Source organism: Hippopotamus amphibius, chromosome X, assembly GCF_030028045.1.
Source record: "Hippopotamus amphibius kiboko isolate mHipAmp2 chromosome X, mHipAmp2.hap2, whole genome shotgun sequence".
In the NCBI taxonomy this organism is placed as follows: Eukaryota; Metazoa; Chordata; class Mammalia; order Artiodactyla; family Hippopotamidae; genus Hippopotamus; species Hippopotamus amphibius.
In genome coordinates this window covers 118,187,617-118,207,257 of record NC_080203.1, presented here as the reverse complement: position 1 = coordinate 118,207,257, position 19,641 = coordinate 118,187,617, and the positions used below count along the sequence as shown (strand labels likewise).

The 19,641-nt window shown below is 42.9% G+C and overlaps 1 protein-coding gene across 1 annotated transcript in view; it reads right to left on the bottom strand.

The window, feature by feature from the left end:
- Nucleotides 1-19,641, bottom strand: part of SMPX (small muscle protein X-linked) — a 50,378-nt gene that overhangs the window by 11,134 nt on the left and 19,603 nt on the right. Inside the window, exon 4 of the mRNA XM_057719401.1 lies at nt 17,620-17,768. Within this exon, the coding sequence (XP_057575384.1) occupies nt 17,634-17,768 (135 nt within the window). The 3' untranslated portion in view covers nt 17,620-17,633. The remainder of the gene's footprint in view (nt 1-17,619; nt 17,769-19,641) is intronic.

Here is a 19,641-nt window from a genome sequence, read left to right as displayed (position 1 = left end):
ACGAGGGGTAGGTTGCTGTGTAGGCATCCTCCCAGATGGCCCCCAGTGAATTTTGCCACCTGGTATTCATACCCTTGTGCAGACCTGTCCAACACCGAGCAAGGCTGACTTGCGTAATCAATAGCATATTACAGAAATGACAGAGTGTGACTTCCAAGATTGGGTCATAAAAACCATTGCAGCTTCTGCCTTGCTCTCGCTTGGATCACTGACTCTGGGGGAAGCCACCTGCCACGTTGTGAGGGCACTCCAGCAGTCCAGTGGCACCAAGGCCTCCTGATAACAGTCATCACCAGTCAGCCAGCGGCACGAGTGTGCCATCTCAAAAGTGGATCTTCTAGTCTTAGTCAAGGGCTTAGATGACTGCAGGCCCAGCCAATATCTTGACTGCAGACTCATAAGGGATGCCAACAAGAACCACGCCGCTCAGCCACTTCTGAATTCCCGACCCACTGAAACACTGAGATAACATTATTGTTTTAAGCTGCTGTGTTTGGGGTAATTTGTTATACAGCAATATATAACTAATACAGTTGCCTTAGGCCAAGTCCAGCTCTAATATTTTATATGCCAATGAATACATGTTATTGATGGGAATCATGAAAAGTTGGTATTTCATTTATGTCAAAAACCAGATCCTAGCTGCAGGGTAGGACCATGTTGCTTTGGGCATTTCTAAAAAGATGAGTAGCCAGTCTCTGGAGACCTGGCATCCTGAGAACTCGTGGATTCAACTTTGTGGAAGCAGGCCAACACAGCTGGCTGACCTTGAACCAAAGCTTACAGTGAGATAGTTCAGCACCGAGCAATTAGCCCTTAGCACATCATACCCAAAACATATCCCACGTATATAATGTTTACACCCAGACACTGAACTTATTAAAAGAAACTTCAAAGGGATGGGGACTTACCTGGACTCTGCTCTTAATGAGTCACTCCAAAGGGTACAACTGGAATTATTTGGAGGGAACAGCACCCCTAGCAGTTTTTAGTGTGAGATGAACTGGGATAGGGGTTAAAAGTTGCTGAGTTCATGGTTAAACTCAAGTGACTCTCCTGGGTGGGGGACATGCGTTGGCCTGGACCTTGTTTAGACTAAGTGACATTGATGGTGCCCTGACCTGTGAGAATATGACTCTACGTATCTTGGAATAGACACACAACACCAACAAGGTACAGCACACTCACTAGTGGGAACCAGTGTATCTTCAGCCCCTAAGCCCAACATGGCTATTTTTCTGGACTGATGTGGCAGTCTGGATAACTTAGTATCCCTTCCCCATGGCCTGGCCCAAACAGAGGCTGTGGCTCACCCCTGGCTCACCCTCTGAATAAATGCATATATATGCTGCATGGCTTTCCAAGAATAGGTGGCTGTTTTCCACATTTAGAGACTTTCATCCCAGCTACCTTGACATTCCACCAAAGAAACGCTTTTCCAAACAAGAAAGATTTCAGTTTGGTTTGTCCATGGAGGATCTGAGAAATGTTCTCTAACTCAGTCCTTCTGACCCGAGTTGCATATTAGACTCACCCAGTGGTCTTGTGAAACATATCCCTCCTTCAAAGAATTATGGGTCGGGGTGGGCCTCGGGCAAGTCCAGGTGCTCCTAGTGTGCAGTCAGTGCTGAGGGCAGTCTAACTGTAACCAGCAACTTGATGCTGCCTGACTCCAGGACTAAGATAACTAGAATAAAAATAAGTGATTCTCACCCAAAGCCCAAAGCTCGACAACTCCGTTGTTCAGAAACTGGCTTCAGTTCTTATGTCATAATATTTGAGAAAAGCTATACAACTGCCTATCAATCATTCAGGTAGCTGGGATCCTGGTCCTGTGTTGTATTGGACTTGAAAAATGCTCAAATTTAGGACGTCTTCTGTGTTTTATTTCCACTACCTGGACATCCATAACAGTATGCTTGAATGAAGATGCTCACACCTGGCTTTTTGGTCTCTGCGTATATTTGAAACTTGGCAAGGCCTTCCCTAGAAATATTTCTACGGAGATTGGAAAAGTGACTCCTCTTCTTTCTTCCCAATCACTGCATCCAGAGGGCTCTGTATTATTTCTTACAACTGCATGTGAATCTAACATTACCTCAAAATAAACAGCTTAATAAGAAAACCAGGCGGTGGGCTACATTTGGCCCCTGGGCCCTCGTTTGCCAACCCTTAGATTGTAGCAGTGTTAGAACTTAACCGTTACAGAAATTAATATTGTATCAGTGAGATTAAGTGACTGGTAGGGAAGTTGATGTCACTAGCAAAATTCCTCAAGCATTATGTTAGGATTGTCCCTCATAATTTACACAGTACATTTCACCCCCATGGAACTTACTCTATCTGCCACATGGAGAATCAGCCTGCGGCAGTGGTTCAGAGTCAGACAGCCTGGATTTGAATTCTGACTGCCCCACTGTCTAGCGGTGCCACCTTGGGGAGGTCATGTGACTTCCCTGTGCCTCAGTTTTCTCACCTGTAAAATGGAGCTCTTATGTAAACTAACTCATTTAAGAATTACAAGGTAAAGTGTTGGGACAGTGCCTGACCCTTGGAAGCACTATTATAAGCACTAATGATTGTTGCTTCATTGATGCATCGTGTATCTGAATTTCAGCAAGGAAATTTGGCCAAGTTGCTCACTATACCTTTGGATACCAGCTGTAAAACCGTGGACCAGATAATGGGATAGTTAGGGGATTTGGAATGTCCATAGCTAAACAATCTAGATTGATGGCTCTAGGTCAGTGGTTCTCAAAGTGTGGCCTCCAAACCAGCAGCAGCAGCCCATGGGAACTTGTCAGAAATGCATATTTTCTGGCCCACCCTAGACCTACTGAATCAGAAACTCTGGAGGTGGGGCCCAGCAATCTAAGTCTCAGGAAGCCCTCCAGATGATGCTGATGTATGAGAAAGTTTGAGAACCACTGCTCTAGGCCAATCTGAAGATTTCCATTGCCCCAGCCCACAGGATGCTGTCCTTGGTGCTGCCTTGTCCCCACTCTCCTCAAGATCTCAGTTAAATATAGGGACGAGCTTGCTTCGCAAATTGGCAGATCAGCCATGCAAAGCCAGCCTGGAGGAATGACTACACTATTGGATGCTGGAATGTGGACCTGAAATGATCTCAGTCGGTTGGAAGTGCCAGCCAAAATTTGCAAAGTTGTGATTTTTAATAGAGCTTTATTTTTACCTAACACAAATTTCTAACTCAAGTTTCTTGTCACTTTAACTCCTACATGTTCAGTGAGGTTGTCAGCAGTGATGTGGGTATCCAAGCACCATGTTTCTAGTTAGCACCATGGCCAGGACTGCCGGATTGCAGAAGGTTGACCCTGAGTACAGGAGCGAAGCCCTGCCCATTACCTCTTGGCATTTCATAATTTGATCACCTAGTGAGAAAGGGTGCCAGCCAGGAGAAAACAGAGTCTGCAGTCAATTATGAAGGGACGGCAGTGAGATGGTGGCGAGGTTCAGGGGTCATTCTAATGCAGCTGCATTTGCCATCTGTTCTAGTCTCTGAGCATTATCAGCAGTTTTGTCTTATCTGGGCCACGCGCTATTCCCATGCACTGGGATTCCCTGCCGGCCAGGGGCTCTAAGACCAGCTCAGTTGGTGGTGTAGCCTGCTCCTGGCAGTGGAAGCAGGTCTATAATTGGCCCATAATTGGACTGGATTTGGCTCAGAATGACTCCCAGGCTGTCTCTCCCCGACAGACAATGAGCAGTGAACTTCGTATATAATTCTACAGGGAATCTGGGATGCCATTTCTTGGCTGTTGCTGACAATGGAGAGCTTTCCAGAAGAGTTGACCTTTAGGGTGATGATCTGAGGGTATCTTAAAGTGAAGTTTTCCCAAGGCCCATTTGTTTGCCACCTGGTCTTTCTGAAAGTAAGACATTTCAACATGATTTTCAAATTCCAGGATCAAATGTGTGTGTGTGTGTATAAGTGATGCAGTATTTTTTTTAATTAGGCAGCAAGAACACAGTATATAGAAATGGAAATTGAGACAGTGCCTTTCCTTTGAAATATATCTATAGATATAAGCGGGTAGCTTAATCCTAGTTCTCTTTCTCTGACAGTGAGAAAAGTCCCTCTGGGTATAAGCAGAGACATTATCTGTCCTGTTCTGGCCCATAGCACAGGTTGTAACTAACCCCTCCTTCGCACCTGCTGCATACAGCATGGTGGTCCTTCTTTTCTGATTAAAAAGGATCACACTCATTTTCTCAAATGGACTTAACTAGACTTCATGAATAATTAGTCTTAAAACAAACTTTCTCTTGAGGGATATCACAATACATCCTACAATCTTCCACCCTGGGTGAAGTTGGAAGTCACATAAGAATGAACTGCAAATTCGATTCCTGCCCTATCTGTTTCATGGAACTTGTCGTGAGCCTTGAAAGAGAATGAACACAGAAGTATGCTGGAATTCTTAAAATCAAGTGCAAGGGCTTTTAATATTATTACCATAAGTAGCTTCTACTTAAAAGATGGGATTTACAACTTGCCATAGAACTCCAAATAAGCCTCTGTTTTCTCATTGCCTGGTTCATGATGCCCCCTAAAGTTGCCATTTCACAGTCTCCAAGCTGCCATGTTACGTGGTATCTGCATTCATTACTGACTGCCTACCTGTTTCACTCTTATTGCAAAGTAGACGTGACTTAATTGTCACATTAAGTAACATGAGAAAGAGGGAGAAAACACTCTTGGAGAATAATAAGACAGGGAGATTGGATGTGAATGGGGCATAAGCCAGGACAGGATATCACAGAGAAGACACAAGGGCACTTCTGGATGTTTAGATCGACATGGATCTTGTTTTAGTTTCTGGACCAGACTTCAATAGTACATAGTCTGTGTACAAAAGATTACTAAAAAGATGAGATGCCTCTTTTTTTTTTGGCCATCAAGCTCATTCAAAATGCTCAGTAAAATGGTGTCTGAAATGCATTGTTTCACTTTTCCTTGATAGTAAGAGAATGGCAGCTTGACTCTCTAAACATTTCTTAAACTGATTTTCTTCAGAGAAAGATAAGAAATTGCAAAGCAGACATATCTGGTAGGTAAAAGTGGCCGGGGAGGGGGTGTAAATCCCTTGAAGTCTCCAGAATCAAATGAAAGTGCTCAAATCAAATTTGTAATTTTGCTGGCTTCGGAAACAGGAACTGCTGCAGGTTTTGAAAAATGGGACTGCAGTGCCTCCTCCAGGAGAAAGATGATACTTGCAGGTTAGAAATCATCTCAGGAACTGGCTCGAGCTCAAATGCTTCAAGGTAGGAGGTGACTGAGACAGGGGTCCTAGCAGGTGCTTACAAGAGTCTCAGTGAGCTCAGATTAGTCACAATTAAGAGTTTTCTTTTTCAGTGAGCTCTTTCATATTCCCTGGGGAAATATGCAGAGCTACTCTTTAGAAACTATTTCATTTAAAAACCAACCAGCACTTGGCCTTGGAAGAAAGGGGCTGAGAGCAGAGGGCATGGGCAAGGTGTGGGGACAGCGAAGGGAAGGACATTTTCTGGATGCCGGTTTGTGCCAGGTTCTCCATCTGAGTCAACTCACTGTCTTTATGGTTGCCTCTCAAGATCCGGATTATCATTTCTATTTATAGACGTGGCTCAGAATGGTCAGGAACTTGCCCAAGGTCACAGACTTACTACGTGACATAGCCGGAAGCAGAGTGCAAGTGTGTCCCACTATATCCAGCACGTCCAGTGCTCAGTGTCTTAAATTAAGTTCCTTCCCATGGTAACATGCTATCATTAGTAATAATAATAGCTCCCAGTGCACTGGGGACTTTGTACACACTATGTATGTAACTCGGTGCTTCTCACCCTCGACACTCCTGACATTTCTTGTGGGGGGCTGTCCTGCACGTTGTGGGATGTTTGGTGGCATCCCTGGCCTCTACCCACTAAATGCCAATGGTACCCACCCTGCATTGTCACAACAAAAAATGTCTCCAAACATTGCTCAATGTCCCTTAGGGTGGGGAGCAAAATTGCCCCCATGAGGCAGGTAATTCTCTCATTTTTCAGAAGAAACAGAGTGCTAAACTAAATCACAGACCAAGAGAATAACAAAGCCAAGGCATGAACCTATGCCTCCATCACCTCTAACGTGTGTGCTCTTCAACCTTCTTTCAGTAGAATATTTGTTTTCCAACATCCTGTCTAGAATCTCTGTCACTTGTATTCAGAGGCCACGACTTGTTTCTTCTTTCCTGCTACAGCCGTTATGTGCTAAAGTTCACTTTTGCATTCGCACCCAACTATACTGGGGGACCCCTCAGGAGACATTGTCTTATATCGGCTACCGTTAATGGGATAGTGCCTGGCACGTGGTAAGTGCCCAGATGTTCACTTACTAAAGGAGTGAATTCATTCCAGTACTTTAATCCTTCCTGTTCAAATCCAGTTCATGCTGTTAACTTGTTTTATGAAGAAAAATGTTAATTCAGCCAAAGTAAATTCCAGGTAGCCCATGTACAAAATGATTAGGAAATGAAAGTTAATTGAGTCTGAATAAATGGATGTTTGAACACTCAGAATTTAATAACCCTGTTTGGTAAGTTTTCAGGAATTGTTGCCTCCGGAACTAAAGAGCAGCTTTAATTCCTATCATTTGTTTGTAAAATTGGGGGTCAGGCAAGAGCTAGGCAGAAAAATGTGTATGATATGTGAAGGATTCGGCTATGCCTTTGACACGTCAGGGCAGGTCTTCTGGGGTGGAAGGAAGTGCCGCTGTCCTTTCTAGAAGCCATCCAGTGACTTCCAGGCAATAGGACAGGCTTGCCTTCTGCTGTTTTTCCAGCAGTCGATGAATTGTTCTGAGCAGCCTTTTGTGCCACCTGCCTGGTCAAAACCAACTCCAATCTGTCTGCCGCTTAATAGAAACGTCCCTTGGTGAGAAGCCAGTTGACTGACCTTGCCTGGGATTAAAGCAGCCACCACCTCACCATCTGCATAAAGTCCTAAACCAGAGGGTGTGGATGGTCAGTTCCCGGGCAGGGAGCGGTGGCGAGGGAGTACGAGTTACATGTACAAGTCTCGATTTGCTCCTCGTGACTCCTCCTTCTCAAATGCCACAACGTGTGGGGAGAGTTAAAACGAGCAGCGTTGTCACGATGCAGCCAAGCCTGATTAGACAGCCTGGAATTCACTTCCCCAGTTTTCTGCGTGGGCTGCACACAGTGTGAGAAGGAATGAGAGAAAAGACTTCATGGGTAGGAGACGGCTGCCTCTTGATGACACAGAGATGCCTGCCAAGCCCTCACTCAGCCCCGGAGCAAAGGAAGGCTCTGCAGAGGCCTGGCCTTCCTCTGCTGCAGTTTTGTCAGCATTGGGCCAGGGCCACGGCATCCCAGGCACGGCCACCACTGCTGCTGTTCCGTCCCCTCTCCTTCCTCCTCCCCTTCTTTCCTTCGCTTCCTTGGCCTTTCTCTCAGTCTCTCTCTCATGCTTTCTCTGATATTTACAGACATTAATGAATCCTTCCTTTTTTCCAAGATCCTTAAAGAGAGCAAATTATTTGCGCTTCCAGGCCATATTCTGTCTGTTCACTTGACCCCAGCTAGATTCCCTGATGTGTATTTGAATCCCCAGAGCTGATATCCTCAGCGCCTGGTGCATGCTTTATGGTAAATAAATGCTTGTTGAATGACTGAATGCATTCGTGAGTGGATGAATGAATGAGCAAACGAATGAACAAATAAATAAACCAACATGTCAGAGTTGTGGTGTCATCTCTTTGTGGGGGTGACAGTTTCTGCAGCCTCTTTAAGCCTCTGTTTGTTTTTTCTGCGACCTAACACAGTGAAATATTGGCAAAGCTCAGAAGACTACAACTAAAAGAACATTTTTAAAGGATGCAGTGGGTGCTAGTGATTAGAAGGACTGGCTGTGGAGTGTGACAGATGACAGTTGGCGTCTCACCTCTGTGACTTACAAGCTGGATGACTTTGGTCAAATTACACAAACTCTCTCAGCCTTCTTTTCCCCATAAATGAAATAGGCATCACAGTATATACTCCATGCAGTCAGCACGAGAAGTAAATGAAATAATGCACGTGAAGTGCAAGACACAGTGTCAGGCATATCACGAGCATATGATAAATGCTAACAATGACAATAAAAATGAGGACATTGATGTTGGTGCCAATGATTGCTAATGCTTAATGCTTAGCATTCATATTTTAAAAGACTTGATGAGCTGCTGAGATAACCTACTGCTTTCTGATACATTCGAGATGAAAAGATAACCTACCAAAAATAGTTGTGTTTAAGGCCTAATACTATAATTCAGGAATATTCCATATGTACCATATACCATAAATACATTGAGGTTACCAATTGACAAAAGAATCATATTTCACTGCTTGATTCATAAGTCTCCGTGAAGAGATTATAAATGTTGGGCAGTTAATTACTATTCCCTTTTTATTAATGTTTTAATTTCTGTAAAATGCAGTGCATTGATTGCTTGGAAAGGAATGTTTGCAAGTTGGTCCTGACATCAACCTTTCAAGTAGATCAATCAGGGTTACTTACTCTCAGCACAACTAACATTTAGGACTGGATAATTCTTTGTTGGAGGGGCTGTCCTGGGCATCGTGGGACATTGACCAGCATCCCTGGTATCTCCCCACTGGATGACAGTGACAGTCCATGCCTCCCTCAAGTTGTGACAACTCAAACCATATCTAGACATTGCCCTCTACCCCCAGAACCACTGGGATAGGGTAATGAGTTCCATCGCATTGGGAGCAGGGCAAGTGCCAGTGGGAACTGCCCGTTAGCCCATGGAAATCTGCATGCCAGAGTACAAGGTTCTACAAAATTTGGTCCTGAGTCACCTCTGCCTTCTAGCGAGCTGGCTGGAGCAGATGTACTTCTCTGGGCTCAGATCTATTCTCATCAATTCCAAATCCCTCCTGAGAATTCACACACTAGGCCCTCCAGATCTCTGCTTTAATAGAAACCATCCAGGTAGCTTCTGTGTGTTTGCTGTAGGGGGTCTCTTAAAGCAACTGCCACGATCAGCTCAAAGACTCCTCACGTTCACCCTCAAGAGTACTTTACACCCACACAGGCTGTAACCAGAGCCTAGAACAATAGCTTTGCCAGGCAGGTTAATAAATGAATAAAACCTTGATGCAGTTCAGAACCACTGCAAAACTCATCTTTATACTAACCAAGTGGGGAGCAGGGGAAAAAAAAGAGCATCACAAATCAAAAGAAATGTGACTTCACTAGAGTGAAAAATCTCAGCATAAAACCATTTGCTTCAAACAAAGTGAATAGAGCTTCTGTAATTGGGTCAAAGCAAGAAACATTTCAAAATTGAGGACAAAAATTTTCCAGCAAACCACAGGGAAGACATTTGGAGAAGTTGTTGGGTTTTTTTTTTTTAAGTTTAGTTCTATGTAAAACAATAAATCAGTCCTCTGTCTTTGAGCAGAGGGAAAAGGTTATGATATCATGATAAGTCAGACTATGAAAAATAAATCATCTTAATTTTGAAAGCTACAAAGCAGCATAAAAAATTCTTATGATGGAGAAAGACAAATACTATACGATCTCACTTATATGTAGTGTCTAAAACACACACACACACACTCATAGAAAAAGAGATCAGACATGTGGTTACCAGAGGCAGAGGGTGGGAGGGGTAATTGGAGGAAGGTGGTCAAAAGGTACAAATTTCCAATTATAAGATAAATAAGTACTAGCAATGTAATGTACAATGTGATAACTGTAGTTAACAGTGCTGTGTGGTATATAGGAAAGTTGTTAAGAGAATGAATCCTAGGAGTTCTCATCACAAGGAGAAAAATGTTTTTCTTTTTTCTTTTTTCTTGTCTTCTTGCTTTTCTTTTTATTGTATCTGTATGAGATGATAAATGTTAGCTGAACCTGTCTATAATCATTTCACAATATATATAAATCAAACCATCAAGCTGCATGCCTTAAAATTAGGCAGTGATGTATGTCAATTATTTCTCAGTAAAACTGAAAAAATATTCTTGTGAGAAAATGTGAAGTGGAAAAAGCAAGATTCAAAACCGTACATGTGCTATGAATGATGCTATGTGAGAAAAAAGTAAAAGGAGAATCAGTTTCCATTTATGTGTAGTTATTCCATACCAGGTGCTGTGCCTGGATGTACTTTTTAAAATCTCCCTAATCCTTCATATCTCCCTAATCCTAAACCCTACAAGGAGACACCATTTTCTGCTTTTTATGAAACGAGAAAATAGAGACATAGAGCTCAAAGTTGTAAAGGTAGAAGGTAATGAGACCAAGTCTTCGTGACCTAAAACCCCTATTGTTAGCAGCTTAGTTGTATCGCATCCCATATGTAAACCCAGGGGGAAAACTGGAAGGGAAGATATCAATGTATTATGCTAAATGGTGATCTTGTGGGTGATTACTTTTTATTTCCCAGTTTCTGTCATGTTGTTACAGTGTTTCTACAAATAGATTTTTTTAACTTATTAGATTTTACCATTTGAAAGAGCGGATATTTCCATTCATGCATCAGTTTAATCATCTGCCATTTATGTAAATATGGGTAAAGCTTATTCTAAGATGATAAAGGGCATGGTTCCCAAATACAGAGCTGCTAATATTGATTTGATTGGTTGGTTGTTGATTTGAGATCTTTGTTCTTTCTTAATATAAGTGTTTACAAATATTAATTTCCCTCTAAGCACTGCTTTTGCTGCATGCCACAGTTTGGTATCTTATATTTTCATTTTCATTTGTCTCAAAGTATTTTCTAATTTCCCTTGTGATTTCTTCTTTGACTCATTGGTTATTAATGAGTGTGGTTTAATTTCCACAATTTGTGAATTTCCCAAACTTCCTTCTGTTATTGACTTCTAATTTCATTCTGTTGTAGTCAGAGAACATACTTGCCATGGTTTCAATCCTTTTAAATTTGAGACTTTTTTTTAAGCTCTTTATTGGAGTATAATTGCTTTACACTGTTGTGTCAGTTTTTGCTGTAGAGACTTGTTTTATTGCCTAACATGGAACAAGTCCTGAACAATGTGCCATATGCGCACTTGAGAAGAATGTGTACTCTGATGTTGTTGGGTGGAGTGTTCCGCTGATGTCAGTTATATTTAGTTGGTTTAGTGTTATTCAAGTCTTCTATTTCTGCTATAGGCTGAATGTCTATGTTCCCTCGCTCCAAATTCATATGTTGAAACCTAATCCACAGTGTGATGGTATTAGGAAGTGGGGCCTTTGGGAGGTGAAAAGGTCATGAGGGTGGAGCCCTCATGAATGGAATTAGTGCCCTTATAAAATAAACCCCAGAGAGCTTCCTTGCTCCTTCTGCCGTGTGAGAACACAGGATGAAGATGGCCATCTATGAGCCAGGAAGCAAGTTCTCACCAGACACCAAATCTGTTGGTGCCTTGATCTTGGACTTCCCACCATCTAGAACTGTGAGAAATGAATTTCTGTTGTTTATAAACCCCCCAGTCTATGGTATTCTTTTATACCTGCCCAAGCAGACTGAGACAATTTCCTTGTGGATCTTCTGTCTAGTTGCTCTATCCATTGTTGAAAGTGGAGTATTCAAGTTGCCTGCTATTATTGTTCAATTGTCTATTTCTCCCTTCAATTGCGTTAGTTTTTGTTTCATGTATTTTGGGGGTCTGTTGTTAGGTGCTAAACACACTTCATCAAGTGTCTGAGTACATCAATTTGCCCTTCTGCCAACACTCTCAAAATTAGCCTTTGAATTAGCAAGAACAATCGTGATGCATAATGCTTAACACTTAAGAGTAATGAACACCTTATGTTCTCCTTGATCAGAGATGGCATCTCTCTGGATGACTGGTTGGTAGATATGTCTTATCTGGACATAGACGTTCTTTGAAAAATAAATCCAAAGAATTCTTGAAAATTAAATGATTTTCTCCTGGATTTAGATATTTTTCTCCCCTTTTGAGGAAAATGGGCCAATCTTGACATTTTCCCTAATTTTTCAGTTTCCCAGAGGAATAAAGTTATAATCAATGAATTAAAGTCAAATTTCTGAGCCCTTTACTGATCATGGTCAACAATGTTACCCTCAGTCCTTGAGAGAAAAGCTAGTCTTGCTTTTAAGTAGTAATCTCCCTGAGAATGCAAGGACTTTGGAAAGTCTACAAGAACGTATTTCTAGGAGACACCAGACTTGCTGTGGTCAGGGCAGCAGTAATAAGGCATGTGTGCTCAAGATGTATCAGATGTGCCCCAGCCTTCAAAAAGCTATATCCTGGCATCATGAAGAAGATTATAAAACAAAATGAAATATATCACTTTGGTAAGGATTGTGACAGCATAAACAGAAGATGACAGAATTAGGGCAAAGTGCTGGATAGAGAAGGCATGCCTCCCCCAACAGGGCATCATAATGGTTCTTTTCCAAACTACAAAATCTAGATTCAAGGCTGCTTGGCCAATTTGGGGTATGGGAAGAGACTAACTTGAGGCCATGGGGCTGCATATGGGTGTATGGGAGTTACAGATCATTCCAATTCACTCTCACTTACTGCACTATAGCAGTGTTTCTCAAAGTATGGTCCAATGCCCACTGGGTGACTTTAAAAGACTCACTGATTCCAAAAAGCAAGTGCTTTCCTCAGTTCTTTTAGGAAAATGGGGATTCATTCCATAGACTTTCAGTTATATACATGGCCAAAGCTGCTGAGTTATTTTTTTGTTTTGTTTGTTTTTTAGTGTAATTAGGCTTGTATTTTGATTTACATTTTGGCTTTTGTTTAGAAAGACATGGCTATAATACTTTTGGACTATTTGTTTTGTTTGTTTTAAATTTATTTATTTATTTATTTTTGGCTGTGTTGGGTCTTCGTTGCTGCACGGGCTTTCTTTAGTTGTGGAGAGCAGCGGCTACTCTTCGTTGCAAAGCATGGGCTCTAGGCACTCAGGCTTCAGTAGTTGTGGCTCACGGGGTCTAGAGCACAGGCTCAGTAGTTGTGGCACATGGGCTTAGTTGCTCCGCGGCATGTGGGGTCTTCCCAGACCAGGGCTTGAACCCGTGTCCCCTGCATTGGCAGGCAGATTCTTAATAACTCAGTGGGAAGTCCACTGAGTTATTAAGAATCACTACAATTTTGCATTTTTCTAAAACCCTGGTTTAGTACAAAATCATCAGGTCTGGCTGTCGCACAACACATGGCCATGCTACAATGTCCAACACAGACAGGAGGAATTCCTGCCACTTCAGAAGGACAATTTCTTTCTAGTGCTTCATCACTCCCAGGGCTTTCAATTGCTGCTATCTTTGTGTTCATTAACATAATTGTAGAATTCTTCTTAGGGTTTATCTTTGTTAATCATTCTTCTCATAATTGCTGCATTGCTGCTGCTTTGATACTTATTTTGTTCCTCTCTAATTTTTTGTTATCACTGGGTTCTTTTACTGCTGGAAAAAGAGAAGGATGATGTAGGCGGGTTGTGGAATCTTGTTTTGCTCTGCCCCAAAAGTCTAAGAAGTGTTGCCCTAGAGAAATTGTTTGGTCTCAGCAGGCTGGTCCAATAATGATGCTCTGGGTATTCCCTACATCCAGAGGTTATCTCTGAGCCTCTGTTTAAACCATTCCATTCCCACCACCTCCTTGAAATTGTCCCTAACGGCAAATCATTGTGAATTCCCCCTCTCGTAGGTCATAACCTTGCTTTGCTCTACTGCCTACTTGTTAGTGGGTCATGAACAGCTATAGGATATCTTGAATCACTGAGCTGCTATCTAATTCTTGAATTGTTACCTATCTTTTGAAGTATTTTATTTTTATCTTTCCATCAAGATGTAAGTCTCCTGAGAGCAGGGACCAAGTTTGACATCTGTATATCTTATAGCACAGAATGAAGAAAGTGCCCATGGTATAGAAGCTAGTTACAAAGGTTCTTGACTGGGCACCTGTGGTCTGATCTGAGGGTTGAGAGGGAGCAGAAGTGGACATAGAGTCCATTGGACACCAGCCCTTAGCAGTCCTCCAGGTTCCCCAGACCCCTGTCCGTGAAGCCTGAGGTGGCCTCTCCTGCAGCTACAAGGAAACAAGCTGACAGTGGCTTTTGACGGTGGACATGGGGTGGGGGATTCCTGATCATGCAGCAAACAAGCAGGCATGTTAGTGTGGGAGGGCTCTTGGTTTTCAGACATTGCTGCTGGTCCTGTCTCTTCATGTGGCTCCTGGGCTTGCTTGATTCACCATCTGGCCACCTTAAATCACAGCCAGAAGAATCCTGAGAGGTGTGGGGCTGGACACCTGCCTTTCCCTGCCCCAGCCTGTTCCAGTGTGGATTAGGGGCCTATTTGGGATTCTCCCGTGTCTCTTGGTCTTTTTTTCTTTAAGTAATCTAGTCAGCTTTTTCTTTAACCTTTTTGAAAATTTATTTATTTATTTATTTATTTAGCTGCATCAGGTGTTAGTTGCAGCATGCAGGATCTTTGTTGCGGCATGCAGGATCCTCCACTGCAGCATGTGGGCTCATTGTTGCACTACACGGGCTTCTCTCCAGGTGTGGTCCCAGTGCTCAGTAGTTGTGGTGCATGGGCTTAGTTGCCCCATGGCATGCGGGATCTTAGTTCCCCAACCAGGAATCGAACCCACATCCCCTGCATTGGAAGGTGGATTCTTAACCACTGGACCACCAGGGAAGGCCCCCCATGTTTCTTGGTCTTGATTCGGTATGTGCTGTCTCTGTGTTGCCTGGTTCTGGTTCCTGATGAAGTCCAAGCCCTAAGTCCTTTGCCACAAACCATGAATACTCATCTCTAACTGGCTAGTCATTGGCCTTTCTGATTCTTATCCTATAGTGTTTTTTATTGATTTTCATGAACAATTGTAGCCATGACTCAGGGCATAGAAAGAATCTGAAACCCCACTTAAAAGGAAGTGCTGATCTTAGCTAGAAGGAGGTGCTGCTCTGTCTTATGTCTAAGATATTGTAATAGTTATAACATAGACTTTGAACCTTAAGTCTTGTGGTTTTTATAATTTGGTACTATGGGCTTATTCACTCAGTCTTCAAACAACGACCCGTTTGATTAAATCATTGAACAGTACATGGTGAGGGCAGGTGATGAAGTGGTGGCCCAAAAAGGAGAAAATCAAATCCAAACAGTGAGGGGCTAAATAATGGCTGGTCCAGGGTATTTACTGCTTATGATTCTGCTGAATCAATCAACATTAAGAAATGCTCTCCCTCTGTGACCATAAACCATGACCATGGAAGTCTCAAAATCTGACAGACTTGCAGGAGAAGAATAGATGAGTCAAAAACAAACCAGCTTACTACCTCTCCTACAAGAAATAAAGATCACTCCTTAGCTCAAAACAAAGACGGTCCTCATTGGGAATTCAGATCAATTTCCTGGACAACTTAAGTTTTCACATTCCTGTAGAATAAGGACAAATAGGCCTCTCCGAGTCGTTTTGCATTATTAGAATTTGTTCAGGAGAAAAGAATCATTAAAGACTTCTCTGAGGAAATGAAATAATAAAAAATGTAGTCTGGATACTCTAATACTTTTTTTGATATTTTATTGAGTTGGTATTGTTCCCTGTTACTGTAACCATAGATCCCAGGCTACAGAATCAGCCTCGCTGCCGAATAACACTGCAAGATCCTCTCTGAACTAATTTTATTTTATTTTTTTGGCCACGCCACACAGCACGCGGGATCTTAGTTCCCCAGCCAGGGATCGAACCCGCACCCCCTGCAGTGGAAGCGTGGAGTCCTAACCACTGGACTGCCAGGGAAGTCCCCTCTCTGAACTAATTTTAAAGCAGCATTCATTTGGATCTTCAAAACCAAATTCTTCTGAAACTGGAACTGGGGTTAAATTTAGGTCAACAAGGATTTCATAAAAGCAAGACCCTTTAAAGTTTGTATTAAAAATTTATGTGTCTAACTGAACCGCCTTGGTTGGATGATGATAATAAATGTTACAAAAAGTTCCTTTCACTTCTGTGGGCTTTTTCACAAGAAAGTTCTGCAGCATATTGGAATATTTCATCTCAGCTTGGCAATACAAGCAGGACTGAGTGTAATGATACTCAGCCATCAGTTTGCTTCATTCTGTCATAACTGATGCCAAGTGTGTGTGGCCATGCTTCAGGTCAGTTCCTGCTCATGTCACTTTGTCCCCATCCAGGTTCCTGGGATCCACTCTATGGTCCTAGAATCCACTGTGTTTTATTCTTACTCCTTTGTTCGTTCATGTAACTGTGCTGAAAACACTAGATACTATTCTATTCTTTTAACTCAAAACGGCTCCTACACTATGAAGAAAACTTTCCGGCAGAATTACTTGCAAATGTCCTAGTAAGTCAGCATAAACGTGACATAAACAAGTAACATTGCCATCATATGTGGAATTGTCTCACAGAATGTCTGTTCTTCATTATGTTTACAGAAGACACTATAGAGCCCATTTGCTGTGCTTGCCTTTGCCATCTACGTGGTCAGAAGATGTCACCCTAATACCCACAGGGAGTGTGCAGTCTGTCTGGAAAGTACAGTGGGAGGTAGGTGTGAAGCTCTCTAAGACTCATCTCAAGAGTGGTGGCAGTACTGGGTATCATGAAACTTAACAAACAATGGATAGTACACTCTTCACACAGTATCTGGCACGTGATAAGTGATCGGTATGTGTATCTAGTGTTCAGTACATAGCAGATACTCAATAAATATTGGTAATAAACAAATGAATGGGTGAATGAACAAATGAATGGCCCATCAGCCAGATAGATACCTGTTTTATGTTGCCCATATAGATTCTTCTCCTCTAGATTTAAACTTCTGCTTAAGAAATGGAATAAACTGTGTGTGGTAGGCTTCCGTAATGTTGGATAAAGACCCCAGGGTCTCAAAGGAGAAAGAGCCATGACTTGGGCCAATTCCACAAGCCCACTGCTGACAGAAATCCCACACTGGTCTGCAGGTGTCAGGTCTGCAGTGAAGGGTGGGGCTGAGCCCTCACCAGGGGATCATTATTGAACAGAGCCAATGAAAATGAAACTAAAGTCACAGGCCCTGCTTGCAGCGCCTCTGCAAGCAGGTACAATTTTGATCCTACCCTTGCCTCCTCTACCTCCAGAGTCATTACCAGGTCCTCTTGGTCTGCCCTATATGCACCTGGATTACCACTAAACCTCCTCAGCTCCTTGCTCCTCTGATCCTCCAGTTCAGAAGGAGCTCGTCGCTCTTTGGGGCATCTGGGTAGGGAAACTGAGGCCTGGAATGATGGAGGGTTCCCTGCCCCCTGAAGATCAAAAGCTCCTCAAGGCCCCCTCCCAAGTATCTTTTCTCTCCGAACCCCACCCTTCCCCAACTAAGAAGGTGACCAGAAAGGGGATGGCAGACAAACATCCTCAATGGCCCTCTGACTGGTTTGGGAATAAGACAGGCTTAAAAGCTTGACTTTACTTACCCAAAAACCTTTGCGCCAGAAATACTGGTCCAACCTGAAGGCCCTGATACTTAGTAAACACTTCTGGAATTCCAGACTCCTTCAGTGGAAGTCTTCTGTAAACCATTTTTATAATGGTCTTTTTGAGACAAAGAAAATAGTTTTTCACTCACCTTTTTTCTTCCAACTACTGTTCAGCTTTGGGGACATACTTCAGTTCACTTTTAATATTCTGGATCTCCGATAGGTTGACTGCAGGTCCTGGAAGTTTCTTAGCTCCCGGAATTGGCTTCTTCTCCTCATCTGAAGCGGGAGGAGCACCCTGAAGAGAAAAAAAGGAAAAAGAGTTAGCTCACCGAAAAAGATATTTGGTCTCTCTGGGTCATAGACATGAAGCAGAAAACAAAGCAAAAATAATGACAGAGTATAATTCTAGCAGAGTGACTTTTTTCTTGTGCTGTTGAGATACCCTCAGAGTTTCGAGAAGATCTCCTGAAGTTTATAGAGGAATAAAGTTGGAAGAAGAAAACAAGTAATTTCCCCATGACTTAGACAACAGCGAGAGTACTGTTCAGTGTCTGATAGCTAATAAAAATTACCACTAGTTAAAAGGATTTGTGTTTCCAAGAGAAGCGTCTTACAAGATCAAATTTAATTTGGTATCATAATATCATAACATGCCTGAAAAGCAGAGGTTTGTAGACAGTTTATGGCTGCCTCTAACAATGACTTGGTCCAGGAGTTTTCCTTTTATTTTGGTTTGGGGTGCAGTGGCTGCCAGCCTTTGTTCCAATTACATTTCTGGGAAGCAGAAACAAACTGAAACTGACATAAGCAAAACCTCTTTGAATATGAGTGGAATAGGATGGAGCGGCAGAGGAGGCCCAGATCTCCCCTCCTGCTTTGGAAAGTATTTTACGTTTCCTATCGTTTTACGTTTTTATGTTGCTGTGGCTTTAGGGCAGGACCACATCCTATACTTTTTTGTGTGTGTGGCTCCTCCAGTGCCTGGTACAGAAGTGCACAGGCACACTTGTTGATTGTTATTTAGCTGATTAAGCCCAAGAATGTGCCATAGTGACAAGTCTATGCCTCTCTGTACATACATCAAACACACATATTAACAGTGGCTGTAAAACAGTGAGATCCGTTGCTCTGTGCGGCTCCTAGAACTCCAATTCATTATTACAGACGGTGGCTGGTTAGCTCATTCCTCCTATCTGCTAGAGGTGGGGGGCATATTTTCCAGGGCCCTGGAACGAAGGTGTTGGAGGAACATTTGACCTCTGTGGCAGTCGCAAGAGCACGCCTCTTGGATCAGTTTCCTGCAGGGAGGGTAATTGAATGACAGCCCCAGCTGCCTCGGCCTGAAACCTGCCCATGACCACGCTGAGGTCACACTTCCCACGGCTGCTTGTGGCCAATAACTGAGTGTCATAGGATCCTAAGGCGGGCCTGTTCCTGGGAGACCTGGGACTCCTCTGGGAGGACTTGGGCTCTAGAATTTTCCTTAGAACAGCACTGTTGTCTGAGATGCTTCCGCCCAACCCTCTGTCCCACTCTCCTTCACCTGCATCACAGTCTAACGACCCTCCCATTTTTCCTTACAAGTGTTTTCCCCAATGAATGTTTTGCCTGTCGAATCCCTTCTTTGGCTCTGCTTCTTGGAGGACCCAAACTAACACAGGCCCCCTGTGAGACTGGCAGAGCTCCACCTGCTGGGCCAACAGCTGAATGAACCAATACAGCTCTGGGAAAAAGACTAAGAAACTGCCCACTTTTCTTAGCTGCAAGCCCTGCGCCCATATGTGTTGCCGGCCTAACTAGGCAGCCCTGTAACTTGGGTGTTAAAGCCAATACTGTGCTTTAGCCCCCAGCGGACTCCTACATCTCGTTCTCAAATTGTCTAAACCCTAAAGGGAAAGGGAAGAAAATGTTCAAGCTTCCCAAAATGTAGCCAATTATTTGGTAGATGTGTCCTTTACAGAAACATTTTTAAATTGCTTATTTGAGAGGCTGAGTAGAAATATAACATATTGAGGTACTCTTCTTCTACTAAAGGCTAATGGCTTTTCCTATAGTCATTTTCTTTGAATCTGGCACAGTGCTGATGAAATAGCTAACATGTCACCCACAGAAAATGATAGAGTAATTCAATGTAGTCTGTACCTGTTGTAAATATCTGGAAAATGTTG